This window comes from Colletotrichum phormii (assembly GCF_030913505.1).
Source record: "Colletotrichum phormii strain CBS 102054 chromosome Unknown BDP81scaffold_22, whole genome shotgun sequence".
Classification (NCBI taxonomy): Eukaryota; Fungi; Ascomycota; class Sordariomycetes; order Glomerellales; family Glomerellaceae; genus Colletotrichum; species Colletotrichum phormii.
In genome coordinates, this window is record NW_026851464.1 from 90,407 (window position 1) to 113,869 (window position 23,463).

Sequence of the window (23,463 nt, forward strand, 5' to 3'; positions counted from 1 at the left end):
TTTGGGAGCCGAGTGGTTCGGATCCGCGGAAGATCTGCCGTGTAGCTTGGTACCCTACCCAGCCTGCTCCGGCGGAGGTGCTGCTGCCGTCCGACATCTGGGACCCGTCAGTGTAGACAACAATGTCCCGCTTGGAGAAAGTTGCCATCCTGCCTGCAAAGGAGAGGGCCTGTTCTTCTTTGGTCTTATTAGATTCGTAGCCGACCCTGGCGAGGGCTGTCTGCCAGTCCGCTAGTTGCTCCCAAGGGGGGAGTTCTAACGGATCGATGTATTCGGTATTTTTGCTTACGAGGCTTGCCATTCGTCGTAGCCGTGAGTCTGGTCCTGATTTGTCCCTGAGTCTCGTTCGGAGAGGGTGTCGCTCGTCCAGACGATGGATTCTGGTGGACGCTGTGTGGAGCTTCGCGTCCAGTATCACCTCTGCTGGGGGTAGAGCCGCCTCGCGCTATAGGATCGGTACAGGCGTAGTTCTGTATACGGGGACCATCGCTCTAATGGCTTTGGTTTGCGTCGCGTCCAGTTGGTGTAGCAGACTACCAACCCCGTTTGAGATAGTACGTCCATTCTTTATCCGGCTCTTGCCGGGCCACCATGCTTCAGATGCATAGTACTGAGTGGGTAATACACAAGAGGTGATCGCTCGACGAAGTAAGTACGCAGGCGCGCCCCAGACAGTGTTCCCTAGTCCCCGTAGTCCATTGACTACTTGGCATGCTTTTGCAGAGAGGTTTCTTACGTGACTCTTGAATGTGAGGCACAGGACAAGGGGACACGAGGCACCCTCTCACGGAACGGAAGACCTATGATACAAGTCACGTGATGATAAGATAAGGATCATTTGGGATCAATATGATCCAACACGACTTGGGGGCTAAACGATCATTCTAGATCAGAATGATCCAAGACGACCCAAGGGACAAAGGACATGTTCAGGATCAGGAATTGTATATAAGGATGGACTTGAGCTGGACTCTAGGACAGACTTCCCATAGCTTCTTCAGCAATTAACTTCGTATCAGATCTTATGATCGCTTTCAGCTATCTTCCCTGAGAACCTCTTTGACAAGATTACGATTGATCACCGAAGCCTTCCCTACTTGAGACCGATTCGACCCAGTGTAATAATCATCTGATTATTACATCTGATTATTACATTCGATTATTACTGTTACCAGTTCCGCAGCCTCAACTTCTGCAAACATACCTCATTACGACTAGCTGGCCGTAACATACTACTAAAGCAGGTGGTGTTACGGCCTAAACGATTGGTCCCGTCATGGCGTAGCTATATAATGCAGAACAAGGGAATATGATGCGGAGTCATCATTATCGAAGCTTTTGCTTTGTGCCACAGTTGGTTGCCTTGACCTGCTCGTAACACAATGATGACTCCACCCTGCGTAGAGGGGTTGTGGGTTCAATTCCCGCACGCTGCGTCGATAGTGTGATTGTGCCTCCCACACTATGAAGGGCGTCCCGGCCGTAGGCAGCACGTGTAGGACTGGTTACCCCGCACGTCTGCTGGAGTTTCCCTGCTTATACCCGCGATTTGTCCGATTGGTCCTCGGCATAGGGACATGCCTCTTGTAGGGGAGATGTGGTGTTACGGCCTAAACAACTGGTCCCGTCATGGCGTAGCTATATAATGCAGTACAAGGGAAAATGATGCGGAGTCATCATTATGGAAGCTTTTGCTTTGTGCCATAGTTGGTTGCCTTGTCCTGCTCGTAACAGTTAACTATATATAGTTTCTAAATCTTTATTTGTAGTTTATAAGAACTTTGTTATAAATAAGATCTTAAACAATATTTTACTTTTTAATATAGTTAACGTACCTGCATAGCGAGTGGGCCAACATAGCGAGTGGGCCACTTTCCTCTACCTTTCTACCTTTTATGTAAGTTAATTTAGCTACAACGTACAAAATTAATTAAAACTACTCATCATCCTCTTCCTCATTACTGTCCCAAACTACTTCACAGGTTCGTGCGTTATGTCCAGTCTTTCCGCAATTGCCACATCGTCGCGCGCGTGGTTCAGCGCCTTCCGTACGACCCTCCTTCTGAGGGTTATTCTTCCCTCCAACATCAACACCACCCTTTTGTCCTTGTAGTGCCTCTGCTTCAGCAGTATTAAGTGACCCTCCAAGACGTAGTCGGGTCTTTTTTGCCCTTCGGCGCTTACTTAATACCTCTATCCCCGTACGAAGCTTAGAGTTCTCAGCCTCAATAATAGCAAGCCTATGGGCTAACTTGCTAATACCTTTGGCCTGGAAGTCAATTACTTCGTACATTGCTGTTGGTGAGCTACCCTGATGTGCTTGGATCCTCTTTTTAAGGGATGTAGCACTTCGTACGCCCTCTAGTGCTGTAGTTGGTGTCTTTGCGTCCCAGGAGCCTTGGCTGCTTGGCCGTGAGGTTGAGGGTGTTGGCGTCTTTGGCTTGAAATCCAGGCGAGAAATGACTACTTCTGGGTCTAATGGTACAAGGCCTGCCTGTCTAAAACCAGCTCGTACGTTGTTTTCGCCCATTGAAGCAAAGAATGCTGCTTTAAAAGCAGGAAAGAAGTCGTCCTTTGTAATATGCGAAATCTGCATCCGCATCATCTTCTCGATTTCCTTGCCGTACGAGTGCTTTAACGGGCTAAAACAACCAACGTCAAGAGGCTGAAGCTCGTGCGATGAATGGGGAGGCATGCAAAGAGCGATAATGTTTTGTTCCTTGCAGTAGTCGTCAAACTCAGTGGATTTATGGCTGTTATGACCATCTAGGATCAAGAGGCGATGATGACTCTTCGTACGAGACTTTGTACACTGATCAAAGTGCTTTAGCCAATCTAGGCCAATTTCATTTGTCGTCCATCCATTTTCGCTTGGATGGATGCGCCATGTGGCTGGGAATTGGCCGTTGGCGTACCAGGAGAGGAGGTGATATTTGCCCTTCACGATGATGTACGGAGGCAACGCCCAGCCATCCGCGCATACACCCTGAATAACAGAAACCCATTCCCGATTGCCAGGCTGCTTCATACGAGGCCTTCCCTTACGGTCAGATGTCGTAACAACCTTTGCGTGCGACAGCATTCCCATTAAGAAACCAGTCTCATCAAAATTGTAGATATCGTGATCGTGTATCCCATACTTTGTAATTGTGTTTCGCACGAGTGCAAACCAGCCTTGTATAATCGTAGGATCTTCAGCTAAAGCCCTCTGATAGTCGATTCGACGTCGAAATCGCATTTTCAATTGGGGTTGTCGTCGTACGAAGTTCTCTGCCCATCGGGGTCCAACACGCGTCGCGTCGCGCTTAGAAAGGAGTCGGTCGGCCATATCTCGTACGTCTTCTTGTCGCGGGGGAAAACCTCGATTAATTAGGTCAATAACGCATTCAAGAATCACCTCCTCTTCAGATATAGTCATCTTCATTGAATTTGGACGCGTCTCGCCTCGTACGACGCGTCCAGCGCGTCGGTTTTGGATTGACGTTCGAGGGACCTCAAAGGTAGAAGCTGCTTTTCGTATAGACATTTTTGGGTCTTTTTCGATAGCCTGGATGGCAAGGATGATACGACGTTCAATTGAGGTAGATTGCATGTTCGTACGTGGAGGAATGTTAGTGTAAAGGTGAAAGAGGTAGAAAGAAGGAAAAGTGGCCCACTCGCTATGTTGGCCCACTCGCTATGCAGGTACGTTAGTTAATTATTCATAAAAATGTAATAACTATTAATAAATTTAAATAAATTTAAAAATAATTTCTTATTAACTATTTATATTTAAGTTAAGTAATTCTTAAACGGCCTTTAATTATATTTTGATTGAAAATAAAATGTTATTTTAATTAAACTTAACATAGAGAACGATTATTTATTAAAAGTAGAAAATAAGTATAAGGCTCGCTCTAAAATAGGTGATGCGAGCGAGTGTGGGCCTCAGTGATTATGTTACCGAGGTCACGTGACGGGCAGTGAGGCCACAGATGGTTGAAGCCATCACGACAGGTTCCCTGTAGCTTCTTTTCTTGCGATATGATTTACCAATCCGCATTCACCCAAATGTATCGCGTACCGCCATCTAAATAGTTGTTTGCGCCCACGACTTACTGAACAGGCCCCTCAAAGCCATAACTTCCTAGGAAGTTATCATTTCAAGATAATTGGTAGCAACGCAGGAAACCCCGTGCACAAGTCATTGTTTTTTCAGCACTATGCGGGTAGCGGCGGTTTGTGTTCCTCACCATTCGCAGTTTCAGCTGCACGTACGCATCCAACGGGAATCCTCACTCAACTGCGCCTACTTGCTACACACACATACTTCATCCTTCATGTAAGGTAGCTTTCTCCGCACATTTCATTTGCCTTGACTACAGAGTACTTTGATCAACGACGCTACTCCATGAAAATTCCGTAGTGGCATTTCAAACAGTTGCCTTCCATCCACTCTGCTGCGTTTCGTCGATCAAATTGTAATTTGTGGCACGGGGCCAGCAGGGAACTGATGTGTTGGCAGTTTCCTGATCATCCGGCACCAAGTTTTTGTAATGTTGGCCCAAGGATGTTACTCCAAGTCAATCAAACAGATACTCTTTATGTGAAAACCACGATATTTTACTGACATTTGCGCCCCATAACTCTACTAATAATACAATGGACGAGTAAAACAATACGAGCATCCAAAACGTTCTAACTCTATGTTCCCATTCATTCGTGAATGAGGTCAAGTGGCATACCATGCCGACTGCGGACCAATCATCTCTTGAGACACACCCAAAACACTCATTGACGGAACAAACCCGACGATTCTGCCTTGCAATGCAGGGCCTCAACCTTCGGAGAATGAACTGTGCACAAGTTGACTGACTTGATGGTTATTCCTGCATCTTTTGACGCCTTACCACAGTTGAACACTAGTGACATTTAATTAGCCTGTGTTCACGATGCACCAAGTTGATAGTTACAACTTTGTTGAGTCTGAGCTCGAAATCCCCGTGCCACTCATGTCTCCCACTTGGACCTGTGTAAAAAGCTCGATCATCTTCAAAGTGTGAAGGCTCCCGCTCGATCGCCCGGATTCTAGTAGGTGTCTCGATTAACTCCCACGACCGGGGTGGAACCGGTAACTCTCGTGACTGGGGCCGGATGGGGGTGACAGTCAACTCTCGCGCCTGGAAAGGTTCTGCCGATCACTCTGAGTCAGCAACTGGATACAAGGTTGGTTATCATGGAGCATCAACACCAACCAACGAAATTATGTCACAGTGCTCACTTACCATTTCGTTTTGGTCGGGTATAGTAGCGAGCAACTTCAATGAGTACACCTGCAACTATTGGTCCAATGAAGAAGAGTATTGTTTGCGAAGGCACGCCATCGCAAGCAAGTACAAGTCCAGACATACCAAGCCGCTCAAAGAGAGACGCTGGGATTCCTTTTTTTGTGGTTTCTGTAGCAATGCCTTGCAACCGTACTCGATTCCAGGGAAGGATCAGAAGAACCCACAGCAACAAGAGTGCAGAGCTTCGCGGCACGACATCCTTGAGAATGGGGAATGCCTCCCTTTTATAGTGATTTGACAGTCACATAGACAGCCTATGCGCTATGGCATGACTTTAGAATGGGGGTTTCCCCCTCACCGCTTGTCAAATTCGCTGTGAACCTCTTTGATGAGCACAAGCCCATGAAGCCTTCTGATAACAATCTATTATTTCCATTTCAGGAGCTCATGGTAACCCATTTGCAGGAGGCCTCAGACAAGAAGCAGCTGTGCCGCTCAGGGGTAAATGATGCTGCAACCTGGAGTCCCAAGTTGGTAATTAGGACAACCAACACAAGCTGTTGGACCAACCGGTGTACTTTCCAACCTCCCCGGAACTCCACTCCACGGTGTGATAGGTGCAGTAAACCATGCCAGCTGAATCCAGGGTTATTATAATGGAGGGTACGGCGCTGAAGTCTCTGACTTTTACCAAGAGTCGAAGACAGCCCGTACTCCTTTCTTGAGTTCCCTCGGCGTGTCTCGTCTCTTCTCTCTGAGCCTTCTCGCCATCATATCTTCTTGCTTTCATGTTTGTATCATCACCATCGTATTCAACCTCAAAGACGTGAGCTCTCGCTATCATGGCAAATGCGATCAATCCAACATCTATTCCCCCAATTACTCAACTGCGGGAGCAACTCGACTATGGCGACCCTCATTTGCCGAGATGCCAGGGATTCTATGATAGTGTCCGTGTCTTCCGCAAGAACTTTGTGACCAGCCAAGGTTGGGAAGGCAGTACGATTCACGAATGGAGAATTCGCGAGCATCGAACCGCTCTTGCTGAGATGGCGCGAGCATATCTTGAGCGTCATGGCAATGGGCAACTGTACTGGCCAGACGACAATACGCAAGGCCGAGCTAACAAACTCAAGTATTCTACTGATGGCACACGGTAAGCCACATCAGAAACTCGTATGCCAGGCTCACAGCTGACTTTGAGGCTTACAGGATTAAGAGAATCATGCAGCAGCTTTTCTGGCGGCTGAACCTCCAACAGCACCGGAACGACAAGTACAAGAAGAACAAAGAGAAGTCGAGCAGCGTTGATAGAATGACTGGAAGGGGCCTCAGTCACGAAGATCCAATCGACGTAGATATCTTCGAAGATGGGCATGAGGGTTCCAGCGTTGCGGGGATGCCTGGTAGCTCAAGGTTTGTGATCGAATGCCGACCTTGTGTCAGAATCTAGTCCCTAACATAAGATACTATAGCTCAACCACGTTTCCTGAGTCTACTATTCATCCCCAGCACATCGACCCAAGCGTTATCGATCCTCACTTGGGCGAGGCGCAACAAAGCTGGCCGGATCAACGTGAGGTCAGCAGCGATCCGTACCGCGTCCCCGAAAGTCCAGAAATACACGTGCAGAACACATGTACCCCAGTAAGCAAGCTCAGCTCCCCATCATGTTTCACTTGCAACGAATAATTACTCTAACACGTATTACCCTAGCAGAACCAGCACACCTTGGAAAGCATTTCATCAGCCGCTCCAAACGACGATCGTCAATTTGCACCCTACGCTGACATGGGTCCTCCACCCAAGCGACCGAGGCTTGACAAGGCCAAATCTGCAGGTACAAACATCAAGGCGACAAAAAAACCCCGTGCCAACAAACCCCCAATCGATCTCAGAACACACAGAACCTCGCCCCGCAAAAGAATCATCCGTCAACCGGCGAACAGCGCAACACCTGAGCAACTCTTGGCATTCTTTAACAGCGCCCCAAGCCCAGAGATCGATGACGACTCGGTGGCTCCTGAACCGCAGCCAGTTGCTGATGACGTCTCGCCTCCGGGCCTTCAGGGGAGACTCAATCCTCTTCAAGCCACTGTCGAGACTGTCACGGACGAAGACATTTCCCCGAATGCTTACGCCGACAAAGCAGTCATTCAACTAAGAACCGAAACTGAGATGCATCAGTCTCAGCCAGAGGAGAGCTGCCACACGAATGAACCTTCAGCTCCGATGCAGCCAATTGACGCGGCACTTGACACACCATTCGCACCACACCCAACAGTCCCTGCTGCGCCGCAAATTGACGACCCCTCCGCTTTGCCAGAAATTGTCAAGAGCGCAGAGGCCGTCGTTCAACAGCCGACAATTGTCAATCAACCACCTAAGGATGCACCAGTGCGGCAATTAGAGGTCGACTTTGTGTATCGCGTGGTAACTAGTCACCCAACACGTCAAAGTTGCACTTGGGAGCCAGAAGGAAGCTTCCGGAGTAAGACGCTCGCCGAACTCGTAGAAGAGCTGTCGAAACTACCAACACAGTTCCAATGGTCTGAGCTTAAATGCCTGTTATTTCGATTGGAGGCCCGGAATACTGCCGTACAGGAAAGGGTCCATAATGGCAGAGAAGCAGGGTTTGAGTCTTTGAAGCGAATTCTTGCGCGATTTATCCGGGAATGCATTGCAGAAACTCCTCCTGGGGAGAGCGTCTCTGTTTTTCTCGAGATTGAGCCGTTGACAACTTTGGACTCTGTTTTAAAGGCGGCGGAAGTAGAGAACATCGATTTCTCTTGGTGAAGAAACTCACTGTAGAACAGCGGTCTCTTGCCTACCTACTAGTATAGATATTGGATTCTTCAGATTTTCAAATGCACAACAGACCAAGACCTATGTCAAAAATCAGTCACATAATCAGCGATCATTCTGTATCTTCCGGTATGATTTCTTATTGGGGTCTTACCGAAGATATGTCTTAGCTATACAAGTGGGGTGACACGACAGTTGTGACCAATCGGGCTTACCCATTGTCCCGTCTCAGAATGCTCCTCCGCTTTAGCGAGCGTTGGTGATTGGGGAAGCTCTTCGCGTGTAAGTGTCTTCCAGTCAAACGGTTCTGTGAGATTGGCTCTTCTGTTGTGCACTGCTAATGACATCGAAAACTCCGGAGTCGGTCGAGACGGTCGGGATTTGTGGAGATATTTCGGATAACTGGTACGGACATGTTCAGCCCCAGTCTTTAAGCAGCCGGTGCACGTAGCTGCGATACTGCCAAGGGAGCAGTTCTCTCCGCATGGATCCACTCCTCTTCATCACGTTTGCGATGGCACCAGCAAGTTATGTTTTAAGGACTTATTTCTGTCTAAATGCAATGCTAGACTACCGAGATCCCAAACCGAACAGATAGGAAACAAAATGCAAAAGGGAATAGATAACGCCAAGAACTCACAACGCTCGTGTCGCATTTTTTGGGGATGAGAACATCAACCCCGGTTGAGAAGAGAACTCAACCCACCACGTGAGGAACACCTCTCTTCCACTTGAGTTCCTTACCGTGCTTACTCTTATGGTGCCTCGACACGTTATCCCGCCTCCCCTCGTGGTCGCACCCCTGGTGCGGGCACTGGCGGATCTCGGAGCGGACGTTGTTCTTTTCCGCAACGTCCTTGTGGCGCGCCTGCATGTGCCGCTCGAGGTCCCGCACTTGAGCAAACTTGTGCTCGTGACGGCGCTCAGCGCGACAGATGGTGCAAACGAGAGATTTGCGGTGGACACGCTGGTGCTGCTTCAGCTGGGCCTCCTTGGCGAAGGTCTTTGTGCAACCATCGGTAGTGCAGCTGTAAGGATGGGAGAAGCTGGAAGGAGCGCTTGCGTTGTCTGATCCGGGGGAGGAGGTAGTTGTGTCGAGGGGCGAGCCGTCGGTGCTTGCCGGGAACATGGAGTATGGGTCGGTTTCAGGGAAGAAGTCGAGGACAGGCTCGAAGGGGGAGGTGTTCGTGCTGCCCATGTAAGAGGAGATCTGGTCACCGGAAAGGTAGCCTGAGGTAGAGAGGTCGGGCAGAGGGCCGTTGAAGTCGAAGAAGTCGGGGCCTAGACTCTGCGCGACATCGTACTGGACGGTGGGGTCGTTGAAGATGTCCTGGGGAGAGTGGGTGTTTTGGTAAGTGGCTTCCATGGTGGTGGAAAGGTCAAAGGTGGTCATGTCGTAGTCGCCAGTAGCGAGCATGTCCTGCTGCATGAGCATTGCCCAATCGTCGCCCTCGTCCGGAGTCTCAAAGAGCTCCGAGAAAGGCGAGTTTTGATACGTGTTGTCGTTCATTGCATCGGGTGCAGCACGTACCGGCTGGGCCCCGTAGGGCCAGCCTGTAGTAGTGACCGCCATAACTGCGACTGAGGGGGGGAACCCGGGGTGGTGTGTAGTGTTCTCGCTTGGAAGTCTGCCAATGTTGATCGTTGCAGCAGACAGGTCGTAAAACGCCGTGTTAGGAGTTGTAGGTTGCTGGTAATAAGGGTTGTTTTGGTAAAGGGTGGTTGACTCGGCGATTTGCTGAGCTAGTTGGTTTACGAATGGTTGCGTTTGTGTGAATTCTTGTGGACGGGCGCTATCAAGTTCAGATGGCCGATCGAGAAGTTTTACGACGTACTCAGGTCCTTGGCCAACCTAGGGGTAAGCGTTAGAGACAAGTCGCAAGAGAGAGCGTGGACGCGCCGTCAGCGAGCTTACCGGTGCAAATAACCAACGCCATCTTCACCATATTAGACAGCAACAAACAACGACTGCATCACGCCGTCGGGCTTCCTAATGGAGACCTGTCGGCATGTTTCCGGGGTGTCCAGGGGTGCAATCAGTGCATCGTCTGGAGACTCCGGGACTGGGATAAGGTAATCAACAAGACAAATATCCTCCATCAATGCAAGGCCCGAAAGCTGGGCTCTCGCCAATTCCTCCGAGACACTGAGGGAACAACAAGCAGTTCTGCGTCTATTGCAATCATCAAAAAAAATCGATGCAAGGTGGGACTAGGTTTGTGTGTTAGCTTCTCGTCTTGAGAGAGAAGTGCTTTTTGTATTCAGTCGTTAACTAACCTTGCGAAGTAACGACAGCTCATGTGGGCGTCGGCGTCTTGTTGACGTCAACAGTGGTGGTGGTGGATATCCTCCATCGTCGGAGTTGCCTCCATCAAAAGGGGAATCCATCTTCTCGAATTCGACTGGGGTGAAGTCAGGTTTGCCCATCTCCAAAGCAACGGCATCTCCCGTATCGGCCGAGGTCGTGACCCGAGGATCAGGAGTCGTCAAAGCTTCCAAGTCAAATTCGTCTGACACGTCGTAAAGGCATAGGTAGCGATCAGTATCGCCGTCGAAGTCGTGTGAGTCCCAGCGGTCCGGGACCGGTGGATCTGCGTAGGAAGCCATATTGGCTGCGGGGTGAATCGCTGATTCAACTAGAGCGTCATCTCTCGATTCTTGGCGTGGCTTGGCGTGAATGAAGCTTGTAATCTTGTATCGATCAAGGAGTTAGATGCGATCAGCAATGATATGGTAAGGGTAAGGTAAGAAGAGGTAGGTAGAGATTGAAGGTATTCGGAGCGGGTGAGGAAGAAAGAGAGGTCTGGCAGTCGAAATGCGCGAGGGATGCCTGGGGATTTGAACTGTTCAGTGACTCAGGCCCGCTTCTTCTGAGTGGTTGCCTGTGCCGGTTTCCCAAGGCGCAGCGATTTTGGCCTCAGTGGCCCGTGCGCTGATCGCAAGCAGGGATAGTCAATTTGCGAGACATGCAACGCCCATTAAATGTTACTGCAGCACCATTCAACACCACGCGATATGCTTCAAACATGGCCTGCAATTTTGCTTGAAACTTGTGGCAACCCAAAACTACTTAACATATTATCTCAAGCTAGTATACCAGATACTTTACCATCATATCGTGTTGCTAAATGAAAAGGACTTTGGTTCAGCATCGTAATGGTCAGCATCAATGTACCCATGCGGCCAGGACGGGGCTGAACGGTGGGCGGATTTCTTATGGTGGATCCATTGGCTCGCTCGCTTGGGGAGTAGCCCCACATGGCACGAGAAAAGGTACCGAGTGACTTGAGGCCGCCGCAACTTTCCCCGTCCATTTCATGCCAATCGCGCCGTTGCCCATTTCTCAACACTGAAATCTGGGCACACATGATGCAACATCTTCGGTGACCCTTCATTTGGTCTCAATTGATGAACCATTATTGGTCGCCTTACGTTGAGTCAATCGGTCAAGATATCTTCGCTTTGACTGCCGTGGTTTTGGAACCAAAGGTCGCATCGTTTGCATCGTCACATCCCCAAGGCAATGTCTGATCTCACGATGCCATTCATCCACGCCGACGACATTATAGCTCGTACACGTTCACGAGTGTCACCGCGGCGCAGCGCAACGATCTGATACGATGTTGTGCTCGCCCGTATTTCAGTGCTTTCTTTAGACGTTTCCGAAGTCTCCCCAGATCTTACTCTTGACCGCCAAGACTGCCCTATCCAAGAAACCAATCATCCAATTCCGGCGAAACAAGATGATCAGATCAGCTTCATTCGGGCCGATGCGTCACTGAGTCTGGCATTGTTGAGTTCTATGAGCGGATAGCCTTCGCAATAGACTCGAAGGCGCCGATTGAGCATCAAGAAGACAACAAGTTGGGTGATGTGCGTCAACGGTCAACTAATATCAATCACCTAGTCTGCTAGCAGCAAAAGTTACAGCGGGCAATTACCACCTGGACGGGGAGGAATACGTGCTGCCGTGCAAAAGCTTGCGTCGAGGGGGAATCGAACCCCCGGCTCCCCGACGCTGCTGGATGGCAACGGAGAATTTTACCACTAAACCATCGACGCTGGCTGAGCTTACTCAGCTTCTGGTATACCACGCGATTTCGCGCGCCATGATGGCCGCGGCGCGCTCGAAAGATCGCATCTTCGCGCGCGCAAAACGCCAGCTTCGCGAGCACAGACGGGGGTGTGGTGGGGTGTTTCCATGACTGAAGTCGACATAAACTCGGCAGCGGGGACGGACCAAACTTTGTTTCGTCAAGGCACTGCGTCCTTACCGATCTTGGCGGCTGTGGCCAGGGAAAGTCAATGATGACGTCCATGTCGAGGGGTGGAGAAATTCCGGAGCGGTGCCCGGGCTGAAGCTGGAGCCGGAGCCTTGGAGAACCACTCTGGCCCCGGATCCGGAGCATGCGGTACAACCGAGACCGACAGACTAATCGCCGACTTCTCACGTAATGAGGTTCCATTCGGCAATCAGGAACTCCCGATGCTCGGGGTCCTTCGAGCTCCCTTCGAGAGCATGACATGCGGGAAATGAGGAACTGCAGTACCCCTCAAGCGAACACCACCGTCGAAACCGATACCGAGCCGCGACTCTAATTTGGCGGAGAACCGAGACCGACACTGATGCCGTAATCCACCTACGCTGCAATACTATCCGGACAATAACACTTCGTGAAGCCGTGGGAATCGAGGGATTTGTGAGCGTTTTTCGATGCGCCTCCTGAATCGGAGACTTCGGCTTATATCCGTGATGCGACGTCAGGGGAGCTTGGTCAGCTTAGTTAGCCTTGACCAGTCTCTATTGAGGAAATGCGGCAGTGTTGGCTGTGGGGGTGTAGCGAGAGGTCTTGGAATCGAGTTTCTCTTTTTCTTAGCTTCGCAAAGTTTTGGTCGATGGGGATTTACTCTACTATATATAAGCTAACATGTAGTGATCCTCGAAACGTCCAATTCGGTCTACGAAACACCTGTTTGTCTCAAGGGCTTCTATCTCGACTCGTTCCGCTGTCAACGACACCCCCGCCATGAAGCATACAAAAGCTTGTCTGCTCGCAGCAGCAGCCGTCTCGGCATCCAGCTGCGCTGCCGAGACGAACACCGGAGATCGTGTCATCCAACTCGGCAAGGGTTACTACAATGGCACGACCAAGGTCCAGTTCACCACGGAGGCCCTCGGTGAAGCGGATTTCTTCAAGATCGACCCTGGCCCGAACGCAACTACCTTTGACTCGTACGTCATCAGACCCTACATGCAGCTTGCCCCCCTGCTGCCGTTCATGGAACTGACACAGGTACCCGCAGCTGGTACTTTGATGCGATGAACCCTTCGACCAACGAGACAGTCGTCTTCAACTTTGAGGTCCAGAGACCGACCGACAACGGCGCGGATGTAGGCACCACGCAGTACCACGTATCCCTGTTCTGATCCTTTGCCAATGGCACGGCCTTCAGCTACGGAGTCAACTTCGAAATGGCCAACATCATTGAGAGGGCGGACAAGAGCATGCGCGTAGACTTTTTCGGCGGCAGCGAGGTCAGCTGGTCGGGCTCGAGCTTGTTGCAGCCGAGACCGGTGTACAACGTCACCATCAACTCGCCCGAGACCGGTATCTATGGAAGTCTCATCTTGCGAGGCAACGTGAGTCCATCTCTACGGTATGAGTAAATGCTCCAGACTGACAAGTTGATTGTTGCAGACCGTCGCCCCCCACTACACCTGCGGCACCGACGCGGCCGGCGTAAACGAGAAAAACGTCGAAGGCGTAGCCTGGGCCAACGCCCTCCCCGACGCCGAAGCAGCAGTCGACCTCAAGCTCGACGACACGACCATGTCCTTCTCTGGCTACGGCTACCACGACAAGACCTGGGTCGACCGCCCCTTTCAGGAAGCTTCCCGGCCGCCTTCTGGGGCCACGCGCGCCTTGGGCCCTACGCCGTTGTCTGGTGGCACTCGCACGCGCAAGATGGCACCGAGATCAGCTCAGAGTACCTAGCCACCTACGAGGATGGGCACGTGATTGCTTCGAGATGCGTCGACCGCGCGAATAATACGCTAGGATGGGGCGAGGGGCAGATTTGGCCGCTTGTGCCTGGGACGCCGGCGCCTGCTGGGATGATTGTGCGGTGGGATTTGGGAGATGCTGGGGTGTTTGTGGCGAATATTACGAGTAAGGATATTTTTGTCACGATTCCGTTCTGGCAGGCTGGGAGAGGACCTGTTTCTGGGGGGTTCGTTGGGGGAGAGCAGTATACGGATGAGACTGGTTTGTGGTCTCTTAACCAGCTCCCCAAGTTGTAGGGAAAATGCAGGTCTTGTATTCTAGGTACTATCAATCATCTCACATGCGTCTTCTAGTAGATATATGATGACTTCAAACAGTGCTAAGTCGGTGTCTCTGGGTGTGGCTGTCGGCGAGCTTGGAGAAATGTCTTATGGTCAAGTCCGTGAGATTTACTTGCCTTCGGTGACATGGTAATTCCTGGATACCATGGACTTGTTTTCACAACCCGTTCTCACGTCGTAATACGCTCGCTCACCACAAGAAAGCGTGTGGTGTTGCCGTTTCGAATTCTATCGTGGTTTAACTTCACTTCTGTTTGAGCCGCTTCTTGCAACATCCGGCATCGCCCTAACCAATCTTCCAAGTGCATCTTAAGGATCTTTTAGCGCCCTTCAGCTTTTTCCTATGATATGACAGCAGCATCAACATCTTCACAAGGTCTTAAGACCAAGGAATCGAGAGTTGTTGGCAACATATGCACACGTGACATCTAACTTGAGCCACAAGTCGACTCTCTAACAGCTGACAGACTGGCCTCGACTGACAGATTGCCTCGACAACAAGCAGTTCAGCTCATTCCACCGGCCACGACAACCTCCGTTCTTCATGTACTTGCACCAATCCGCGCGTGCCGTCTCCCCAGCACTGAGGAACGCCCATTCGGGAGCCATAACCGGGGGAGAGTGCGTGAGTTTGAGCAAGATACTTGCATCCGCGCTAGCGCCCGCCACTCCCCCGCCCCCGCCATCCACCAACTCTGATTCGCCGCCCAAACAGGTGGACCATTCCCGTCTTGAGCCTCCCGCCCAACTTCAAGTCAGCCAGACGGCCGTTTCCACGAAGGAAACATTCAGGCCGCCGTTTGCTTCTTAGAGATCTCACTCAAAGACCAGCCAGATTCTCGCTAGGCCCAGGGACCTTGCCTGAGTGGAAATAAACTTGCTCAATTGGTGCCCTCCATTGGTCTACTTTCCCGTTGCGGAACTGCTCGCCTCGGTCTCTCATTCCGAATTCTCTATGCTTCCTATTCCTTGTCACCACGAGAACTGCTCAATGTAACGGGATGCTACTGTGATTTTACCGTATACCCGCCAGCCAGCTGATTCCCATAGGGCAGCAGCGCAGGGCATCGCCGTAGTTCACCACGAGTCTAAGCCGTTTTTGTTCGCATTGTGGCGTCTGAGGGAGTTTCCTTCGCGCTGGAACTGGCCTACCTTAGTTTACTTGCCACGATGCTCACAGCTAAGATCCCTGCTACGTGACATCCCAAAGGAAAGGATAAGCTACCCATTTAAGGTATGCTGCAGGTATTGCACGCGGAGGTTGATGTGTTTATAAAAGTGCTTACCTCGCAGAAGTTTCTCACTCATATCTCCAACCCTCCTCCTCTTCATCTTCTTGGCAGTACCTCCCAGTCGTTGATCCCTTCACCTGACCCACTGTACAAAGTTACGAGCTCTGTCGATCTCACACCACCTACAATCATGGCCCTCAAGACCCTCCTCCTCGCCCTCGGTGCCGCCAACTTTGCATCCGCTCACTTTGGCCTCGCCTACCCGTCATGGCGCGCTGATACCCTCAGCGGGACAAACCTGACGGGCTACTCACAGTGGACCTACCCATGTATGGCCGTCTTTCCCTTTCCTACCCGCCCCCACCAACATATCCTGTCCATCACTCGAAGGCTCGAAGTGACATAAGCTGACTTCCTCACCAGGTGCCGGCGTCCCCTACGGCAGAGGCAACGTGACAGACTGGCCTCTCGACGGCGGCTCCATCGAGCTTGACCTGCACCATGACTGGACGTACGTCTTCATCAACCTCGGCATCGAGTCCGGCGGCAACGTCACAACGCACAACATCACCCTCACCCCCGAGTTCTGGAACGCCACCGGCTCAGGCACTCTCTGTGTCGAGAAGCTTGCGCTGCCGACGCCCGCAAAGGACGGTCAAAAGGGAAGTATCCAGGTCGTGACTGTCGGCGAGTCTGGGTCTGGCCTTTACAACGTATGTCCACTCTACCATCTTCTTGTGTGAAGTACCTACTTCAGTAGATAGCGGGATGCTAACCTGGTGGGCAGTGCGCCGATATCCGCTTCACCTCGAATGCGACCACCCTTCCCTCGGATCAGTGCAAGACCGAGGGCGTGACGGTTCAGACCATCCAGGAGCAGAGCGCCAACGGGACCAACGGCACCAGCGGGAACAGCACCGGCAACTCCACCTCCGGCAGCGGTTCCAGCGGCGCAGCGGGCAGCGGAGCTCACATGCTCGCCCTCTCATCCGTCGTCGGACTTAGCATGGCATTTGTCTTCGGCATGAGCCTGTAAAGCTTTGCACTGGCCGTGGAGGACGAGACGGGCAGGTAAAGGTAATGTCTTCATTAGACATACATCACGGTGGAGGGGGAACAGCATGAGAAATGCGTTTGTGCTTCTAATGTACATGGATGCTTGATACCAGTTCATCCTCTGGATAACCGACATGATAATGAATAGGAAAATCCTGAAAAAAAAAATGCTATGCTCAGGTATATGGATGTGTGTATATGAGATGCGAACCAATGTGACCAAATGCAATGCGACCTGACCTGCGTCAATGTTACTGAACGAGGCCGGTGTGAATCCCCAAATCCACAAAAAACATTTACTCAAAACCATGCATGCTACTTTCTCAACATCAGTGGTATCTCTCGCAAACATCATGCAACTTCATGCGCGTACTGCCGGGGCAGTGACGTCTATCTCGACCAAAACAACAACGTATAATCCAGATTAAATCCATGCCAAAACATAAGAAAAGTAAGTGTTGAGCGGAACCAATCACCTCTTCGCAAGAGCTTGCTGCTCCATCACATATAGCTCTCTCACGACGCGAGCCATTGTGATCCGCTGTGTCGGTGCAGGTATCAACATATCAGAAACAAGCCGCTCGAGCTTGTCGCGCGGGTACAGCTTCTCCCTCGCCACCGCAACCTCGCTCAGCCATCTGTACATGAGATCCACAGCAGGACAAGGCTGGCCGGGGGCCCTCTGCTGCGGGCTCGGCGCGGGCCGGTTCACGTCGGCAATCATCCAGTACAGCGCAGTCTGCTTGGGCTGCTTCCGCGAGCGGGCGTCCGGGAAGGAGATCTTGCCCAGCACGTAGAGCATCGTCACCCCGAGCGCCCAGACGTCCGACGGCGGGCCGCGGAGCTTCTTGCCGATGAACTCGGGCGGGATGTAGTACGGCGTGCCGCCCGTCGTCACGGGTCCGCTGGTGTGCGTCGACAGGCCGAAGTCGCAGAGCACGGCGCCGCGGGAGGGCGAGTAGAGGATGTTGGCGGGCTTGATGTCGTTGTGGACGAGGTTCTTGCTGTGCAGGTAGTGTAGGGCGCCGCTGATATCGCGCGCGATGGCGAAGGCGTCGGCGCGGTCGCCGAGGAAGCTGTGGTCTACGTGGGAGCGCCAGACGCCCTTGGCGCTGAGGTCCTTTGCGTCGACGTGCTCCATATACAGGGAGAGGTAGCGGGCGTCGCCGCCGTAGAGTTTGACGATGGACTCGTGATTGAGGTCGTCTTGGGACTGGTACTCGCGGAGCCACATGTCGGCCTGCCGGATCACGTTCCGCTCGTTGTTGTCCTGAGGCTTGGTCACGTTGTTGGCGTTTGCGTTGGCCGTGCGGGTCTTTAGGACTTTGACGGTGACGATGCCGTCTGGGACGTTGGAGTGCTCGGCTGTGAAGACGGAGGAGAGGGTAGTGGAGGCGATTTGGTCGCGCTTGGAGACTGTGTACTCGTCGATCTCGCAGCCGCCGGGGATGACTACCGTCTCCTCCTTTTGCATGTCGAGCAGGGCGTGGCCGTTTGTCGCTACGAGCTCTCTGCCCTTGGCTTCTGTCGGTAGGGGGAAGACGAGTGGTTGTGCTTGTGGCCTGAGGAACATGATGACACCGTCTTCCTTCTCCTTCTTCACCATGCCGGCCTCCTCTGTCGTGCGCGCCTTTTTCTCGGACCGTGGCTCACCATCGTCGGCGGTGAATGACCGCTTGCCAGAGGCGTTGAGGGCATCTGGATTTGAGCTTGAGGGTAGTTCGTCTTTGAGGTCCGAATCGGCATGTCTGAAGTAGGCGGGTCGCTTCTCCAAGATCCTAAAGTCAAGGACTTCAACATCGCGAACGTTTATCCTCCATGTACCTGGTGACAGCGCCTTGGGGGCTCCCGGATTGACTCCCCAGCTGGCGCAAGAACCGGGATCATCAGATATCCTCGTTAACGAGATTGGTACCTCGGATCTATTCAGCAGAATCTGGTTATCGCTCGTCGGATCATAGTAGAGCTCGCACCACAACGGCGGGCGGGGCGTGTTGTCATCCAACCGCTCCGGCGGGATGCGCACAGAGAACTTGATGTCCCGGGACGTCTGGGAGACGGCAAGGACTTTATGTTGTGGTTCCTGCTCAGACGCAACCTCTGCGCGGAGGGCAAGCCATTGGCAGTTGTAGTTGCCTGGGCTCACCGAACGGCTCCGAGTGAGGGGTCGAACGAGGATGCGGATGCCCTGCTTGTGGTGATGCTCCTCGACACGCAGCTTGTCGAGCGGTACGGGGTCGGCTGAGATGAGGTCAAAGGGTTCCTCTACACGGATGTTTCTCATGCGGGCATCGATTTCAGATTGAGAGAATGGTTCCGTCTTTTCTTCCGACGGCTCCTCGGAGCCGCGGACCCGGCGGTCTCCCATCAAGCGAGGGAAGGGATGACGATGTTGCCTAGCCTCCCGTGGCCCATGCGCGGTTCGATTGACGACGGCCGGCAGTTACGGATACCTTACGGGGAGATAGACTCAGAGACGACGCCAGGCACTCCGGATGGCGGGTGGTATGTGAGGAGGTGAGTCGCCGTTGTCGCAGTGGCAATAAGGTGAGTGAGTCCGGCCGGGATGGGTTGGCCTGGACACGTAAGTTTGGTGTGAGGTAAGATGTCGTCTATCCTGGTATGGCCAGGCAGACAGGCGAGTTGAGTGAGAGTGAGATGGCGCGCGGCAGGGTGAGCGTGATTAGATCTTTTGCGATGAGCAGGGCTCAGAGCCTAGCGGTCTGTAGGTTGGCCGAGGCGTGATTTATGAATGAGGAAAAGGGAAAAGGAACAGGAAGAGAGAGACAGTATCTCTGCCGGGTACAGATGCAGGAACAGCACAGCATTAATGAGCCTCCTGAGCACTGCCAACAAGCTGTTCTGTTGGAGTGTTGGAGAAGGGCAGACGGACAGGACTAGACGTCAGATGAACAGATGGACAGATGAGCCAAATGTCAACTGGAAAGCAGGCGACGGCGGGGAACGGGAGAAACGGGGAGTGAACGGGGTTGAGCTGACTTGAACTGACGGGGGGAGGGACCTTGGGACCTTATGGGAGGTCCTGCTGATGGAGTCTCAGCCTCAAGTAGTTTATCGGCCGACCAGCAGGGCAAAGATACTATTGTAAGATTACGCTGCTCTAGCAGCAACTTGAGTGTTCGAGTGAGATTCGCTCAGTGTCAGCACACTCAGCGATATCTTTGAGTGTGGCCGCAACGAGGGCCGAAACATACGCACTGAGCATGGAAGATGAGTTTGGAACGCGCGCATATCCCTAGGTTTAAAGAGTCATCGAGCCCTGTGGAACGAGACGGGTGCCTGGGGCCGGTTGGCTTTGGTCTTGGAGAAGAGGTGAGGGGAAGAGGAAAATCGACTGAAATGATGGGTTACCCGGACTGCAGGGCTTCTAACCGAGCATGGCGCTGGAGGCCCATAGGGGAGATCGTTCTCATTTGAGATCTGACACGGCGTCAGCCCTGGTCGACTGAGGGGCAAAAGTATTTCATGGGCGGATGTGAAGTGACATTGCCTTCATCGTGTGAGAGTCTTCAGCACTTCAATCGTTCATCAAGCCAAACCAGAACGTTGACCTTCACCCAGCCACAACAGCACCTCTCATTCAACGGCCTGAACGGCGCACGTCGGGGAGGATCATTGTGTGATTGTGAGTGAGACGAGGAGTCTGCAGGTCTTGCAGTGCCCGCCAGGCCTCTGACAGTTGACCACAACCTGACGCAATGAGAATCAACGGGACAAAGTCACTTGACGTTCCGTATTCACGCGTCGAGGCGAATGAGATGGAAACTGGAGAAACAGCGACAACGGGCCGTTCGTGACTGGGACAGGTGCGGAAGAAAGAGGTTTCTTATGAGAAAACAGTTTGTCGGGAGATTCAGAATGATGTGTCAGACTGATTGAAGAGTGAAGACTGGCTACTAGCCATGAGAGTGTCGGATATCGCAAATCGGGATAAGGCGATAACTCTGACAAATGAGTGGATTTTGATGAATCTTGGTGAGTCGAAATGAGTGAGAACGGCCAACAACCAGGAGTCACTTGGTGATTGGCTGTGGAAGCGAGTGTTGATGACTGAGCCATCCTGTTGGATTTCTGTCGCCGCCTCTCGTCATCCCCGGCCAAGCAACTCTTCTTCCTTTTCCCATCCTCATCGCGCTGCAGCGCGGAAGCAGGCTCTCAATTGTGTCGCCACCGAGAGTGAAAGCCTGAGAGAGTGTGAGAGCCCAACACCAACTGGACACTCACACTCCGAGCCAGACGGAGAGGAAGAGTGAGTGAGAGCAGAGCCTGGCTGCAGTTCACTGCCTGCGCCCGGGCCAACCAAGTTAAAAATGTCGTCTCGTGGCTTGCGTGAGTGGATCCGCTCTGACGCTTGCAGCCTTAGTAAGCTCAGTCATTGGTCGGGACTCAGAACACTATGCCACCCTGCATCATTCAGTCTTTTCCCATTGGTTCGCTAGAGTGGCGGAGTCTTAGAATGTCAGGTCAGCCCTGCCTTCGTATTCCGATTTCGTCGAACATAACAGGGATATGGCGTTACCCGCAGGGCCTCCTGTTGGCGCTAGATGTGCCTAGCGTAGCACTAGCGTCTCCGGGTCCCTTCCACTTTCCCGTCATCTTTGCAATTCTCTCCGGCTGCACGTGACTTTTGGCGATGTTTTGAATCGGCATGAAGTTCGTCCGACTCAGGCTTCACGCACATTGCGTCCGGGCACCCCCCCGACCAACTCATTCCCGCGCTCCTCGGTGTCTCCACGCCCTGAAACCATCCATCCTCATCACAACGAGCCCGTCAACAACCCCAATCTTCACAACTTGCTCCTCACGGACACCTGAATATTCACAATGGATACCCTCTGCAGTTGCATCTAAATGTTCTTCATGTCGTCACTTAAAACCCACCGTTTCTACCATCGAGCAAACCGAAGCCACGGGCCTCACCAGCCCTTCACCCTGTTCCTCCGAACTACCTAAACCGACCTTCTCTCCACTCCGACGCCTTCTACTACCACTCGACAACTACTCCTCGTCGTCGACTACCCTCTTCAGTACGGTCTCGCCCTAACATGGACGAACCGGGTTGTGCTTGGCCTTTCTGGAAGTTTGGGATGAAGAGAGACGATCTCTCCACCAAACTGCAAGACCAATACAACACCATTCCCTCTAGCATTCAGGACCCCGACGCCTTTCACAATGATGTCTGCGAGATCTCCCACGTCGCCGACACCGCCGACGAGTTCCACCGTCTCATGGCCGACCGCAAGGAACAGCGCTTGAAAGAACTCAACGCGTCGCTTGACCTCGCTGCTGTCGAGATCATTGCGAACCCCAAGCTCGTCGGCACGGCGCAGTGGTCGTACGCCCTGCAGCTCTTCCGAACACGCTCTCTCGACTCCCTGGTGCGACTCTTCTCAAGCTACCTCCCCGACGACTATTCATGCGCGCAAGGCTACTATGCATCCTCCACCGGCACTTCCTTCAGTGATCGATGCAGTTCTCGCACGGCGAGCACCAATCTCAGCAGTCTCGACGACGGTCCCTGTTTCTTTCATGATGATGATGACGATAAGCCTATTATGACGCATGAACCCTTTCACATTTCGACTTCTATCTCTTCCTCCGCCATCACCACGGACCTCCCTCCTTCCCCTCGCTCTATGACAATGCAGTCCGACACCTCTGCGTCGTCCCCGATCGACCATGACCACGACCACAGCTACCACCTCCACAACCTCACACCCGCGCGAACACTATCATTCTCTGGATCCGAGTCCGGCCGACTTGAAGGGAGACGGCTCCATTGTCTTGACGATGAAGACGATGAGGAAGAAGACACCTCACAGTCTGAAGATCCTGGTTCCCTGACGACGTCGGTCTCTGATTTAGAGGAGCACCGTTTGACGCGTGAATCTACCGTGGAGGAGGAGCAACCTAGTGAATACACCGACAGCGCCATTGAGGAAGACGACTGCGAAGAAGAGTTCTCGACAACCCAGCTTCCCTTCGACCTCTATGACGACTTGATGGAGTCTTCAGAAACACCAACACCTAAACCAGAAACAACAAAAACAACAACAACAACGGCGGCGTCTTACCTTGACAGCAAATCTCCTTTCCGTTCGATACCCCAATCTTTCCGCGCGTCCTCACCAAAGATACCCCATCTCCACCGCCGGCGTGACGCCAGCCCCGCCAAGGGCATTAGCAATAGTAGTATCAGTAGGAGGACTCCCGAAGAATCAGCGTGCCGTATTCAGAAGCCGCAGCCCGACGCCGCACGCGTGCGGGCGTTGGCGGCAAGGGATCGTAGAAGAGGCTTGGACTAGCATGCAGGGCGGCCGGGGACGGCGGGCACTGTATATATGTCCATCAAGTGTACATACAACTGTATCATGAGTTCTAATCCGTTTTCTCAGTTACCTGACCTGCTACCTCTTCCCTTGTGCGAACACGCGCGCGCGTACCCAGTTACAAGCGATCATTCTGTCCTCCCGTTTATATGTATCGGTCTGCAGACACGTTTGTTCCATGATAAATATGACTCCAGCCGGCGCATGGCCTCAAATAACTAATGTTCCAGGGATACGCGTGTTTAAGAAAGACAACGAAAGTAAGAATCCCAACGAAAAACAACCGCGTGCACGCATCGAAAACGTCGATTCCGCACCCGTTTATCAGATCCGTTTCGCATCTTGCGCGACAATGTGATGTCGGTGTCGTGACGGTCTCGGTTTCTCGGTAAGTTCACGTTTTGGGC

The 23,463-nt window shown here is 52.4% G+C and overlaps 6 protein-coding genes and 1 non-coding gene across 7 annotated transcripts; 4 read left to right on the forward strand and 3 right to left on the reverse strand.

The window, feature by feature from the left end:
* Positions 1–5,995: 5,995 nt before the first annotated feature.
* On the forward strand, positions 5,996–8,140 carry BDP81DRAFT_436582 (uncharacterized protein). Its single transcript, XM_060591146.1, has 4 exons — positions 5,996–6,423; positions 6,480–6,683; positions 6,743–6,914; positions 6,984–8,140. Exons 1-4 carry the CDS (start codon positions 6,110–6,112, stop codon positions 8,061–8,063), a joined length of 1,770 nt encoding a protein of 589 aa, XP_060440837.1. The 5' UTR covers positions 5,996–6,109; the 3' UTR covers positions 8,064–8,140.
* A 629-nt stretch (positions 8,141–8,769) lies between these two features.
* BDP81DRAFT_453193 (uncharacterized protein) lies at positions 8,770–10,679 on the reverse strand (the record flags this gene model as incomplete). Its single annotated transcript, XM_060592806.1, has 2 exons — positions 8,770–9,924; positions 10,350–10,679. The coding sequence occupies 2 exons, from the start codon at positions 10,677–10,679 to the stop codon at positions 8,770–8,772; spliced, it is 1,485 nt and encodes a 494-aa protein (XP_060440838.1).
* A 1,374-nt stretch (positions 10,680–12,053) lies between these two features.
* Positions 12,054–12,134, reverse strand: BDP81DRAFT_t287. Its single transcript has one exon. It is a non-coding gene; the product is annotated as a tRNA-Gly (tRNA).
* Positions 12,135–12,741: 607 nt separating this feature from the next.
* On the forward strand, positions 12,742–14,373 carry BDP81DRAFT_500049 (uncharacterized protein; the record flags this gene model as incomplete). Its single annotated transcript, XM_060595501.1, has 5 exons — positions 12,742–13,305; positions 13,377–13,493; positions 13,527–13,713; positions 13,772–13,905; positions 13,965–14,373. Exons 1-5 carry the CDS (start codon positions 13,100–13,102, stop codon positions 14,371–14,373), a joined length of 1,053 nt encoding a protein of 350 aa, XP_060440839.1. The 5' UTR covers positions 12,742–13,099.
* A 1,017-nt stretch (positions 14,374–15,390) lies between these two features.
* BDP81DRAFT_436589 (uncharacterized protein) lies at positions 15,391–16,888 on the forward strand. Its single transcript, XM_060591147.1, has 3 exons — positions 15,391–15,979; positions 16,074–16,363; positions 16,438–16,888. Exons 1-3 carry the CDS (start codon positions 15,655–15,657, stop codon positions 16,684–16,686), a joined length of 864 nt encoding a protein of 287 aa, XP_060440840.1. The 5' UTR covers positions 15,391–15,654; the 3' UTR covers positions 16,687–16,888.
* A 290-nt stretch (positions 16,889–17,178) lies between these two features.
* On the reverse strand, positions 17,179–19,074 carry BDP81DRAFT_329182 (kinase-like domain-containing protein; the record flags this gene model as incomplete). The annotated part of the gene is made up of 1 exon (XM_060585287.1): positions 17,179–19,074. The coding sequence occupies one exon, from the start codon at positions 19,072–19,074 to the stop codon at positions 17,179–17,181; it is 1,896 nt and encodes a 631-aa protein (XP_060440841.1).
* Positions 19,075–21,772: 2,698 nt separating this feature from the next.
* Positions 21,773–23,032, forward strand: BDP81DRAFT_464240 (uncharacterized protein; the record flags this gene model as incomplete). The annotated part of the gene is made up of 1 exon (XM_060594128.1): positions 21,773–23,032. The coding sequence occupies one exon, from the start codon at positions 21,773–21,775 to the stop codon at positions 23,030–23,032; it is 1,260 nt and encodes a 419-aa protein (XP_060440842.1).
* Positions 23,033–23,463: the final 431 nt, after the last annotated feature.